The sequence below is a fragment of the Parasteatoda tepidariorum genome, chromosome 2 (assembly GCF_982258835.1).
Source record: "Parasteatoda tepidariorum strain Cologne lab strain chromosome 2, Ptep-v5.0, whole genome shotgun sequence".
NCBI lineage: Eukaryota > Metazoa > Arthropoda > Arachnida > Araneae > Theridiidae > Parasteatoda > Parasteatoda tepidariorum.
Window position 1 is genome coordinate 1,554,783 of NC_141756.1, and position 13,315 is coordinate 1,568,097.

Genomic DNA, 13,315 nt, shown 5'->3' on the forward strand with positions numbered 1-13,315 from the left:
TGTGTTAGTATTAAAATACCATTGATGACGCTATTTTATGCTTTGTCCTTTCCTTTATTTAATAAAACTGGGCACCTGGCCCCTTATATTTTATATTTAGTACAAAACTTTAACATTTGTCTTAAAATTAGTATGAGAAATATACTGGTGATATATGATTGATTTACAATTTGTGATCAAACTACGGAGAAGTGATGTTGGGGAGGAGCTACAAAAAGACGTAGCAGAAGGCAATGCCGAGAAATCCAATCAGCGCGCTCAAAATATCTTGGGGATACTATAGATGTAAAGAGAGTTTACATGCAATCGGGCATCCAAGTTCTTGGCGATAGAATTCGTTTGGCAATCACCCATTTCTGCTGATTGCCAAAGTTTAGGGTTATAAAACGGCTGGCATTCAAGACAGTGCGAAAAACGACCGTGAAAATGGGAATAAGCTTTTTTCTAGGTTTGAGGTTACAAACGGACTTTTTAATCAACTTTGTTTATTCTTTCTACTTCAACTTGTATTTGTTGTTGTCGCATGGATACGGCATCATGGTTTGTTTGGAGGTCACGGAAAAGTGATAAGTTATCTTAAAATATTTCTTGCTGCCTCTGTAATCAGATAAAATCCTCTTTCTCATAAGTATTTTGGAAGTTAGAAACTATTAGAGTTTACCAACAACAATCAAACAATTTTAAAGTAAGTCCTACGGCTGTATTGTTATGCAAACAATTACCACCAGCATATTTATGTTGACAAAAATATAACCAATCTTCAAATATTTATAAGTGTATAAATTGTCTTTTTCGGTCTTATTTGTAGCTAAAAGAAACAATAAGAATAATTGTGAGCATTAATTCATCCTTGCTTTTCCCTGATGGAGGTGTGTTAGTCCAAGTCCTAATTGAAAACCGCGATTCTTCAAGAACTCTTCTTGCCTTAGAATTCTTTGTTTTGTCTATCAACAGAGAGAATAGACGTGAACGTGCATATTAATTATGGATGAAGAGGTAGAGGTGACACAATATTTTAAACAGGGACTCGCATTTAATAAAGAAGGACATCTAGGTCCTAATCACCCGTAGTTTTGGCAACTTCAAGGGCCGGCGAGAAACTAAAAAAAACATCACAGAGAAGGACCAACTCGAAAGGTATAACTCGTAGCCACCCCCGGGCAAGCATCTACATTAAATAAAAAAAAATTGCAAGTTAAAATCTATTTAGCACCTAGGCCTAGTGTAGTTGACTTGACAGATCATGATACTGAAATATCCCTGCTTTATAAGAAAACATTTATGTATAGATGCTTCTTTTAGTTCGTCTTTTGTCAGTTTTTATTTTTTTGCTGTTAATGAAATAGTACGCGATCTCTTAAGATGATTTAATTTTTATAAGAAAAGGTTACACAGGGTGGCCACCCAGCTTGAAAACCTGGAATTATCAGGAAATTTTTTTATGCTGAAAAAAACCTGGAAAAGTCAGGGAAATTTAGATAAAAGCCTGGAAAGATCAGGGGATTTTAAAGAAAAGCTGGAATTCTTTTTATAGATTTTCTTAATCTGTTATACCCACTTGTTTTAGACAGAAATTTATTGCCTAACAGTTGAAATATCAACTTGGCAATATTTTGCATTTGTCAAAATTTCCTCCATTAATCCCTGTTAAATTAGAATGCCACATAAAACCCATGTTTGCTAAATTAATGGAGAAACATTTTCGGAAAGGCAGATGGTGGAGGTTGAAGAAGGAGTTAAGATATTTGCTTCTGTTTATAAAAGTAGCATTTGTTTAACTTCTAAACTGTGGGTTGAATCCATTTATAGTTTGTTCTGATGCTCTAAGTTTTTTTCTTTCTTCCGACTAAATAATAAGAATGTTTTAGTATTTTTAATTTAATAAAGTTCACCACAAATTAGGAAAAGAATTCAAAATATTAATGCAAACAATTAATAAAAATAGCATCCAAATGGAAAAAATGCACTAAGCAGCACTATATTTTATAGAGAAACCAAGAGGAATAAAACACATGAGACGAAGAAAAAATGAAAAAAATATGACAATCAAGGCTGACGTCAGCCTTGAATTGTCACAAATTAGTTGGTCATAATTTAATAGATTTTATGTTACACTCTTTTTCTAAAAGCTTTTGTACTCTCATCCAAATCGGTGAATTATTTTTCTCAGCAAAGCCAATCAATCACATATTTTCTTACAATCGCTAACAACAATGTTTGTTAACAAATCGTTACAATTTTTGCATTGATGCTTATTTTCTCGATTTCGTTTTGACCTTTTATAACATATTTTAATTTAAAAAAAGGTTCTTTTAAGGACCAACCATATGTTAACATTTTGTTGGTAAATATTTGATTTTTAATTAAAAATTTAGACTTCTGATTTAAAATTTGATTCACAATGTCCAATTCAAAATTGACATTGTGTAGTAATAGCAATGTCGAAAGTTCGTTAATGTTACTCTTTTTCCAGAGATGATATTTTCCGAAACTGTTTCTCCTTTTTCTTTGTTTTTTTCTGCCAAATCACTATTTATTATATCCCTAGTGAAAATATATTAAACAATACTTGTCAAGTTTTTTTTTCTCTCTGTATTTCCCATTCGGTGCATTTTGTGCAAAAATTACTGAATACATTAAACTTTTTTTATTCAATAAAAACAATATATTTTACATGCTAAACATATTATTTTCTCCGCATCCATCTTAATTTTTTTTTTAAATTAATGTTGTACCAAAACGTTAAAAATTACACATAAAAAATAGAAAACAAAATCTTGCTAAGTTGTTAAAATAAATGTATTTTACTTATTTATTCAATATGATGTATTGAAAAAAATATCATTTTAAATAAAATACTTTACAATATTGGTACTTTTGTTGTATCCATCCTATACTTTATGAGAAAAAAAACACGTTAACCTGGAAATGTTAAGATTTTTACCTGGAAAACCTCGAAAAATCAGGGAAATTTGAAACCTGATTTGAGTGGCCACCCTGTTATAATAATGCCTGTAGTCTTCTGCTTATCTATCTCTCATCTGTGTTCTCCCTAAGCGTTTCTAGAAGGTGGCCCGCCTGCCTGCCCCTTGATCCCTGTAAATTAGCCTTTTTTGTAAAAATAAGCTGCTATCTCTTAAAAACAGTGTCTTTTATTGATATTCCATTTTAAAAAATTTAATTCACTGTATAATTATTACACACTGGTAACATTATCTGTATTTTTAGGTTTCATTTTGATAATGCAGATATTTATTTTATTAGCATTATTCTCAACTGGTTAAATTTTTAAAAGTTTCTCTTTTTTTAGAGGGGGGGATTATATTAAGCGATTTTTAACATGATTTTTTAAAAAATAGATATCTCTTTTTGGAAATTCACTTTTAAATGTTCATTTCTCATAATTTTCCGTTTAAGTTATAGATTAAGGCTTTCAAATAGTTGATCAATTAATAAATTTTTAGCTGACTTTTTTGAACAAATTTTTTGCTTATTTTGAAGAATGAGATTTTTTTTTTTTTTTTAAATATACGTATAAATAAAAGGGTGATTTGCAATGCTTTTTTAAATACACACAACAACATAAGAGGGCAATTTAAAAATTGTAAAGTATCAAATTCAGTTATTACATGATAATACACATTTTGATAAATTTTAACAGTGTTAAATGAGAGTGTCTTTTCAAATCTCAAAATGACCTCTTCTGTGAGCTTTTTTATTCCTGTACAGTAGGGGTGCACAACCTGTGGCCCTTCGACTGCTGAAGTGCGGCCCGCGAGAGCTTCTAAACACAATAAAAAAAATTTTAAAAATGGCAATTTTTAATCGAGCTTTTAAGTCATCACGTTTTGACACAATCAATTGTAACAGATTCTTTAGTAAATAGCCGATTTTATCGTAAATATAAATGATTTTTTTTTTTTAAAACAGTTATTTCCGCTTATCTACGTGATTTCGAAAACCTGGTATTTTTCTTCCGACGCGAGTTTCAGATCGCAAATTTAAATATTCACTTTTTGTGCACTTTATTTGCGACGATTTCATCGTAAATCTAAGTGATTTTGTATCTTTTTTTTTTGCAATTCTTTCTTTTTTTTCAACAATTTTTTCTGCAGTTATTGCTATGCGTTCCCGCGTATTATAAAAAATTCCAATTGTTCTATTACGACATACAAATTTTAAATCATGCATTTGACACGCTTTATTCGTGATGAGTTCAGCATGAATATATTTTTTCCCAATTATTTCTATACTTTTCCACGTGATTTTGACAATCCTATTATTTAACTAGATGTTATTACGACACATGATTGTTAATCGCGCAATTAAATAATCCCTTTTTGATACGGTATTTCAGTACAGTTTTATCGTCAATCCTAGTTATTTTTCCTTCGTTTTTATTTCCGCAACGATTATAATTTGGTCGAATGTGGTAATGAATTGTGATTTAATCAAAAACCAAATATTCGACAAAAAAGAAGAAGAAATAATCGACTGACGCCGTACACTTGGGGCCAAATAGCAAAATCTTTTAGCAGCATAGCAACACTGAAATTAAAATTTCAATGCTCAGAATAATATTTCCTGGAATAACCTATTCATAAATTGACTCTAAAAAAAAAAAGCCAATCAAGAACGTTTTTGAAAATGTTGAAAAGCGAGACAGAGAATATAAAAATCAATATTAATCTTTGGAAAAAAATTTTAAAGCTGAACATCTCAGTTTTTCAATTACCAGAAAAAGCCAAGGAAAAAGAATTAAGTCAACAGAAATGCTATTAAAAATTACTGCGTTATAAGGAAAACGTCTAAAAAAAGTTTTTTTTTTATTTAAAAAAAATAAAAAGATAGGAAAAACGTTCTTAATTTTTTAAATGAAAATCTTATGCCGAAAATCTCAATTTAAATTTTTCTCATTGCCATAATGTTAGAAGAAAAAAAATTGCTATAAAATAAATTTTATTAGTAACTTTATTTTAAAAAAAAATGCTGAGTCATAATAAAAATACCTAAAAACAGAAAAAACACATTTTTCTTAGTTCCTGAAACAAAACTTTAATACCGAAAATCACACTTTTCTATGTTACTGGTTATTTATATTACAGTACAGGGAAAGAGGGATAATAAATTAATAGTAGGAGACATTCTGTTAAAATGCTAGGTTATAATAAAAACAGTGGAAAATGGAAAAAAATCCTTCTCAATTCTCAAAGTATCGAAAAAATGACAAAATTGACTTGTCTGATTATAATTTAAAAAAAAAGAAAAAAAAAGTAATATTTATAAAAACTCAAAAATAAAAAAAACTTGGAAAAATACATTTCTAAATAATATTCTGCCGAATATTTGACTGATCATTCAACCAATTGAATTTTTCACAGAAGGGCCAAATACTCGTTACATCCCTCCCTAATTTAAATGCAATGTTATTGCAACTTGAGAAATTCATAAAATGACGGAAAACGTGAATTTTTAAGCTGCTCACTGTTTGTAGTTTAGATTTCAATTTTTTGTTGCTTAAGTGATCTTTTTCGATAAAAAAAAAAGGAAAATGTTTAAGATGTAAAAAAAATCTAATAATTAATTAAATAATAAAGTACATTACAAAATAAGCATTAAATTTTATTTTGAACTATCGCAGTTTTGTTTTTATTTTAGGCTTTTGTTTAAAACCTATAAATTTTCTTCAATTAAAATATTTAATTTGAATTTATATTACTTAATTATGACTAAACTTTTTCCTACTTTCCTTCTGTGTCATTGCAGTTCTTTTTTTATTTATTAGAATTTAATTCTAAAATGAATTTTCGTATTGCATGATATGATAAAAAAAAACCATTTCTTTTCTTCAATGTTTATTTATTTTGATAAATCTATTGTTCATATGATAAACATAGCAAGTATTTTTATTTTTGAATGAATTCCAATAATGGAACACTACTAAGTTATTGATATTACTAAGTTTATTGATTAAAAAAATGGAATGCTAATGTTTAAATAAACATTACTACTTTGTCATTAACATGTCTAAATACATCTTCGGCCCTTCGTTAGCCAACCTGCTGTGCAAGTGGCCCTTCACTAAAAAGGTTGTGTACCCCTACTGTACAGCATCTTCTCAGATCACAGTTGTTTTGTAAATTAAAATCTAGAGTTTTCAAAAAAATTGCTTATTACTTTTGCCTTAATAAGAAAGCCTGATTTTCTCTCTATTTTAGTTTGAATAATAAATTTGGTCTTTTATTTTGAGTATTTTGAAATGTGCAGTAAAAGCAAGGTTACTTATTTGCCTCTCTTTTGGTTGAATATTGATAGGTTTTACTCATTGAGGTTTTTATAATAATTATGTTTAATTTTAATACTCTAAATACTTGGAGCACTCTGGATGTATGGGACACTTAAAAAAGAACCCTATATCAACTCAGACATGATTAAAATATGTTATTGATTTCATAATTTAGTAACTTGGTTTACAAAATTTTCTAGAAATTGTGAACTTTCTTTGACTGAATAAATATATTTATTTATTTTCATAGACTTTGTTTAATTGGCGTAGTAAATTCATTTTCCAATGAATTTTGCTCCTGACTCATTCGGACCACGATGCTGACGTAAAGTTATCCCAAGTGATAGACAGATAATCAGTTAAGAGTCTCCTTTGCTATCTGGGTAACCGTGGGAAATTTTTGTTGTTTTCCTCTCCATGTAACGCAAATGCGGGTTAGTATGATCAAGAAATTTTCTATGAAGATTAGTTTTTCCCACTGTTTGAATCATATGTTCCCTTGTCTTCTGGATTGGGGTCAAAATTACATGGCTACGAAGTTGAACATTGATAGTTGTAAACTCAGAATTGGGTGGACTGTTGAATGTCTGTTATAAAATAAAAGGAAATGCGTAAAGGGAAATAAGTTTACAGTTTGTTATTTTATTTATTAATACGAAGTTGGAGTGTAATTTGGGCATTGAAATATTTTTCCTATTTTTTTCATTTTAATTTTTGAGGAATCCAGCTAGATTTAAACTTTTATGTGGAGTAAGACTGGGCTAAGCAATAAATATTGTGATTATATATTGTGATATATTCTTTGATAAATATAGTGATGTATGGTGATATAGCATATATTAAAATATTATTTCTTTCGAATAAAACTACACATTCAGAAATCTATCAATCTTTAAGCAATAAATCTATAACAAAAGGAAATGTTAGTTATAAGATATTCTTTCATAACATCAATAACATTGCTTAATTTTTTTAATTAAAGTAATAAAAGTGGATTTACTCAAGACTGATTTTTTTAAAAGTTGAAATAAGCATTAGCTTTGTTTTAATTTTTTTTTGAAAACCACTTAATTTTTAATGGTTTCAAAATAATAAAATTCTATCAAAAGATTTCACTTGTATGTATTGTAGGAAATTTAAAAAGAAGAAAAAAAATGGGTGAAAAAATACAAAAGTAATTGTGTACTTAAGTAAAACAAGGTTTTTAAAATTATTTGGGGAAAAACATGGTTTTGAGACATTATTAGACCTGATCATAGTGAAGGAATTTTTTCTTCAAATTGAATTGACATATTTTGTATCATTGAGTTAAAAGTCTATAACTTTTTAGAAAATAAAAATTTTTATACCAAAAATTTATGAATTTCAATGCTGGTTTTCAGATACCAATTATTAATGCAATTTTGTTTACTTTGTTAAAGTATTATTTTTATAATATCAGTAAATATCCTTTTTTAAGTAATATTAAAAAAATGATTTTAAAAAATATATACTACTGTGATAATAAAAGCCAATTTAATTCTTCTTTTTAATGTAACAAGAGTAACCAAAAGCTTTATTCTAAATTTAAAAAAAGTTGAATACTAAATTTGAGATACTTTTCAAAATCAAAAATATCCGTATGGATGTTCTGTATTTATGCAATGGTTTGAAACTGATCCATGTAATTTATCTGCTGTTATTCTAAATAACCACAAACTTTTTTGTTTATTGAATTAATTTTTTCAATTTAATTATCTGTAATAGCTACAAGGAGATTTCAATAAAATAACTTCAATTCAGTATCACATCAATTTAACAAAAATTACAGATCACTTGCTTGTTGTAGACAGTTTCAGTTAGGGATGTAGTTTCAAGGGCTTGCTTGTTGTAGACATTTTCAATTAGGGATGTAGGACAGTTTCAAATAGGGATTTTGTCGAATAGCTGAAAATATTAATCTAAAAAATCAGCCGAATATTCTGCTACCAAATAGAAACCTTTTTTGTAAAATCATTAATATTATTTTTTAAGTTTAGTTAATGCTGAAAATTAATCAAAACTTAGTTATGTTATTGGTATAGAATAAAACGAAAAAAAAACTATAATAGTTATCCATTTAAAATTTCAAAGATAAATATAAAACTAACTAAAAAAGTATTAAAAGAAATTTAAAAAAAGCTAGAGTTGTAAAGGTGAAAAAACGAAATAGAAAAAAAATTACCTCGATTATTAATTAACTCTCGAAAGAAAATTTTAAAGCTGAATATCTGTTTTCCAATTACTATATGTTCAAGAAAAATGAATAAAATATAATAGAAATCCTGCGTCATAATAAAGACGTCAAAAAAGCTATATAGAAACCAAAGCAAGAATCTTTCTTAATTTTTAAATGAAAAATTTTAAGCTAAAAATCTCTACTTAATTTTGTCACATTACCTTATTTTTAGAGTAAGTGTTGATAAAAGAACGCTCATTAGAAATGGTCTTAAAAAAATTCTGTGTCACTATGAAAATGCCTATAAAAAGCTATAAATGCTAAGAAATGCGAAAGAGAAACAGCAAAAAATTTTCTTATTCTTATTGTTTTGTCTTATTCTATGTTTTTATATGTCTTATGTTTTATCTTTTTTTTAAAAGGTTGCCTACATTTTCAAGTTCAACATCAAATTGTTCCTTCAACATGGGTCGAAAAGTTACTCTTGCTACATGCACCCTTAATCAGTGGGCAATGGACTTTAGAGGTAATTATGAACGAATTCTTGAAAGCATTAAAATTGCCAGAGATAGAGGTGCTACTTATCGATGTGGCCCAGAATTAGAAATTACCGGCTATAGTTGTGGTGATCATTTTTATGAGAGTGATACATTGCTTCATTCATGGGAAGTACTGGCTAAGTTATTGCAGGATCCAGTTTGCAAGGATATGATAATTGATATTGGAATGCCAATTATGCATAAGAATGTGACTTATAATTGTAGAGTTGTATTTTTGAATAAGAAGATACTTCTAATTCGACCCAAACTAATCCTTTGTGATGATGGCAACTACCGAGAAACTCGTTGGTTTACTGCATGGACTAAAACGAAACAAACTGAAGATTTTCATTTGCCAAGAATGATTCAGGATATATGTGGACAACAAACTGTCCTAATAGGTGATGCTGTGATTGCTACTTTAGATACCTGCATTGGTTTTGAAATCTGTGAAGAATTATGGAACCCTCAGAGCTCACATATATCACAAAGCTTTGATGGAGTTGAAATAATTTCCAATGGTAGCGGATGCTACCATGAGCTTAGAAAAGCCTATGTTGTTGTAGACTTGGTAAAATCGGCTACAGCTAAATGTGGAGGCATTTATTTGTTCTCAAACTTGCGTGGATGTGATGGAGAGAGAACTTATTTTCAAGGCTGCTCTCATGTAGCAATTAATGGGCATATGGTTAGTATTGGCAAACAATTTTCATTACAAGATGTTGAAGTCATAACTGCAACATTAGATCTGGAAGATGTCCGGATTTACAGAAATGCCATTCGTAGTCGCAATTTAGTTGCTGCTTCAGCACCTCGTTATCCTCGAGTTCAATGTGATTTTGCTTTATCCTCAAATGACTTATTCTTGCCAACGTTTGAGCCAAAAGAGTGGAAATATCATTCACCTGATGAAGAGATTGCTTTAGGGCCAGCTTGCTGGTTATGGGATTATTTACGACGAAGTGGGCAAGGTGGCTTCTTTTTACCATTGAGTGGTGGAGTTGATAGTAGTAGTACTGCTGTTATTGTTCATTCAATGTGTACTTTAATTTGTCAAGCTATATCTGATGGAGACACCAATGTTTTGGAAGACTTGCGAAAGATTATTGGTGATTCAAAATACAAACCTCAAAATCCCAGAGAGTTATGTAATCAAATATTGGTGACTTGTTACATGGGCACTAAAAACTCATCGGAAGAAACCTGCAATCGAGCAAAAGATTTGGCTTCACAAGTTGGTAGTTTCCATATGAAAATTAAAATTGATATAATAATAGATGCAATATTAGCTGTGTTTACCTTAGTTACTGGTGTAACACCAAAATTCCGTGCTCATGGTGGAAATACACGAGAAAATTTAGCCTTACAAAATGTGCAAGCTCGTATTCGAATGGTTATGGCATATTTTCTTGCTCAATTGGTTTTGTGGACTAGAAATCGCTCTGGTGGCTTACTAGTGCTAGGTTCTGGAAATGTTGATGAGGGGCTTGCCGGCTACCTCACAAAGTATGATTGCTCAAGTGCAGATGTCAATCCTATAGGATCAATTAGTAAAAAAGATCTAAAATCTTTTTTAAAATATGCAATATTTCAATTTAGCTTACCGGCATTGGGAGAAATTCTCGATGCGCAACCGACAGCCGAGTTAGAACCGTTGGTAGAAGGCAAGTTAGTCCAGACAGATGAAGAAGACATGGGCATGACCTATGATGAACTTAGCATTTATGGTCACTTGCGTAAGCCAGGAGGTTGCGGTCCTTACTCTATGTTTTGTAAACTTGTGAATACTTGGTCAAATATTTTGCAAGCACATGATATAGCGGATAAAGTGAAGCATTTTTTCAGGAAATACTCGATAAATCGTCATAAAATGACTGTTCTCACACCCTCTTACCATGCTGAAACTTACAGTCCTGATGACAACCGATATGATCAAAGGCCATTTTTGTATAATGTGAAATGGGATTGGCAGTTCCATGCAATCGACGTTGCTCTGAAAAGGTATAAGAAAATAAAAGAGGACAGAATGAGAGAGATAGCTAGTCACGGTTACAGTAAAAGTCATCATTCAAAAGAGAGGAGTTATCCCGACCTTAGTGGTGCTCCTCTTCTAGAGAGTGTGTCTGGAACTGGACGATTTGGTGTTGTTGTTTCTGATAGCTTGCCTAAATGCTCAAAAGATGGCATGCATAGATCATCCTACAGACGTGGAACTGTGGGAGCAGCTGTGAGCTCAGATGTTTTATCTTTTTAAAAGATCTGTTAATTTTTGATTAAATTGAACAAATTTTGTTTAATTCTCTTTTCTTATGTTATTTAGTTTTTGAAAACTCAAGGTGCTATACGTGCTGTCCTATATATATATATATCTTGTATTTATATTAATCTAAGAGTTATGTTACTAGATCATGAAAAAAATTGAGTGTAAATTAAAGTTTTCACTTAAAGTTAATAGCTTATCTATCAGTATTTACTTTTCATACGTTGAATTTTTTGGTTATATTATTAATATTACTAGAGTTTTTCTCTACAGAAGTCTAGTTATATATTTGTGCTGTATTGTTAAATGTTTACCTGCATAATGTATGGTTAAGATTTTAATTGATAATTGTTTATTAATTAATTACCATTGATTTGCTTAGTGTTAGATTTTTTTTTAATTCAAAATTTTAGAGAGCTGCAGTAAGATTAATTTTTTTATTCTCTTGAAACCCTATTTTCTGTACTGATTCAAAAATAAATAAGTTGCAGGACTGCTGGAAGAATTTTATTTCAGAGAAGGTCAGTGGCAGATTTTTTGGAGGGGAAATGCTATGAATTCCAATATTTTATATGCATATTAAATAACATGTCAAAACTTGTTTCCATCTGCATTAAGCTTAAATATTTACTTTGAAGTAAGGTTTTTTACATTTAATTTTATAACACAGTTGGATTCTAAATAATTGAAATGAACAGTTATTACAAAATATAAATACCATACAATATTACCGTGTTATTAATTTTTATTCTGTTGGAACTTTAAAGATATATTTTTAGAAATGAATTAACAGTACACAATTACAGTTAATTAAAAAACTGCAAAATCGATAAAAAATGGAATTTTACTCTCTGCTGTCTCCCTGCGCAATAACCCTAAAGATCTGTACTGTAACTGAAGAATACAAATATTTTTCTATACATTTTAAAGTACATTTAAATTAATATTGAAATGTCTATTCCTCAAAACTCATCAATTGCATTAAATCTTCAATTATATTATAAACACATATTTTTTTTCATTTGAAAAATGTTATGTTAGGTTTGTACCTATTCATAATGAATTCCATTTTATGCAAAACCTTTTCAACTGCTATTTTAATGCTGTTCTTATTCTATTATTGAAAATTCTTTATTTTAAAGTTAATTTATTCAAAATTTAACATTCAAAAAAAACTTTTCAACAAAATGCCTTTTAATTTATTATTCTAAAAATTAATAAACAAAAACTGGAAAAAAGGAAATATTCTGGCAAAAGTGTGAAGAAATCTAATAGTATAATACATATTTACAGTCTCTTATGAGTTGCATGAAAAATCTGTTCTCTGTCAAATAATTTTTATCAGTGAGGATGGTTAAATATTCTCAAAAAATGAGTTTTCTGAAAATATGTTTAACAACAAGTCTTGTAGGGTAGCATCTGGCAATCGAAGGAATATTCTTAACTAATTTGTATACAGTATAGAATGCAAACAATAATATTAATCTTGGGCAGTTTAATATTAGAAGAAACTGCATATCCTTTTTGTTATTGTTTCGAATATTTTTCGTCTCATTCTGTAAAAATATTATTTCCAATCGAATTCACAGGCAATAAATGTATTATGTGTATTTTTTTTCCTCTCTTTTTTAGACTTATTGTAATATTTGCTCATTTGGCTGAAGTTTTTGTATGGATATTTTAATTTTACATAATACTTAGTTTAAAGTTAAGTCTCTAAGATTTAAAAAATTACTCTCTAATCGTTTATGTATATACTTTGGATATATTTCTTTATGTATATATTTTTAATTAATAAATTTTTAGTCCCCTTGCATTTGTGTATTTATTGCAAGAATATGTTTGAAGGCTCAGGCCTTGAGTAAACACAAAGATGAGGACAAACCTTCAAAAACTTATGATTCTTTTAAAAAATTGAAATATTTCATTAATGTGAAATCGAAGTGTATACTTTTAATGAAGGTAAAAACTCAATACAATGGTCTATTTAGCTAATTATTCTTTCTTTCCTAATAGTGTAAGACTATGCATTC

At 29.1% G+C, this 13,315-nt stretch overlaps 1 protein-coding gene across 3 annotated transcripts; it reads left to right on the forward strand.

The window, feature by feature from the left end:
* Positions 1-406: 406 nt before the first annotated feature.
* Positions 407-13,096, forward strand: Nadsyn (NAD synthetase). Of its 3 annotated transcripts, XM_016057804.5 has the most exons (3): positions 407-685; positions 6,537-6,720; positions 8,906-13,096. In XM_016057804.5, exon 3 carries the CDS (start codon positions 8,949-8,951, stop codon positions 11,274-11,276), a length of 2,328 nt encoding a protein of 775 aa, XP_015913290.1. In that variant the 5' UTR covers positions 407-685; positions 6,537-6,720; positions 8,906-8,948; the 3' UTR covers positions 11,277-13,096. The 3 variants fall into 3 exon arrangements, with proteins under 3 accessions (XP_015913290.1, XP_015913291.1, XP_015913289.1); XM_016057805.5 differs by lacking the exon at positions 6,537-6,720 and having other exon boundaries at positions 407-1,137; XM_016057803.5 differs by lacking the exon at positions 6,537-6,720 and having other exon boundaries at positions 408-685.
* The last annotated feature ends 219 nt before the right edge of the window (positions 13,097-13,315 follow it).

Coding starts and splice junctions, on each gene's coding strand:
- Nadsyn (XM_016057805.5), top strand. CDS start 8,949: ATGGGTCGAAAAGTTACTCTTGCTACATGCACCCTTAATCAGTGGGCA.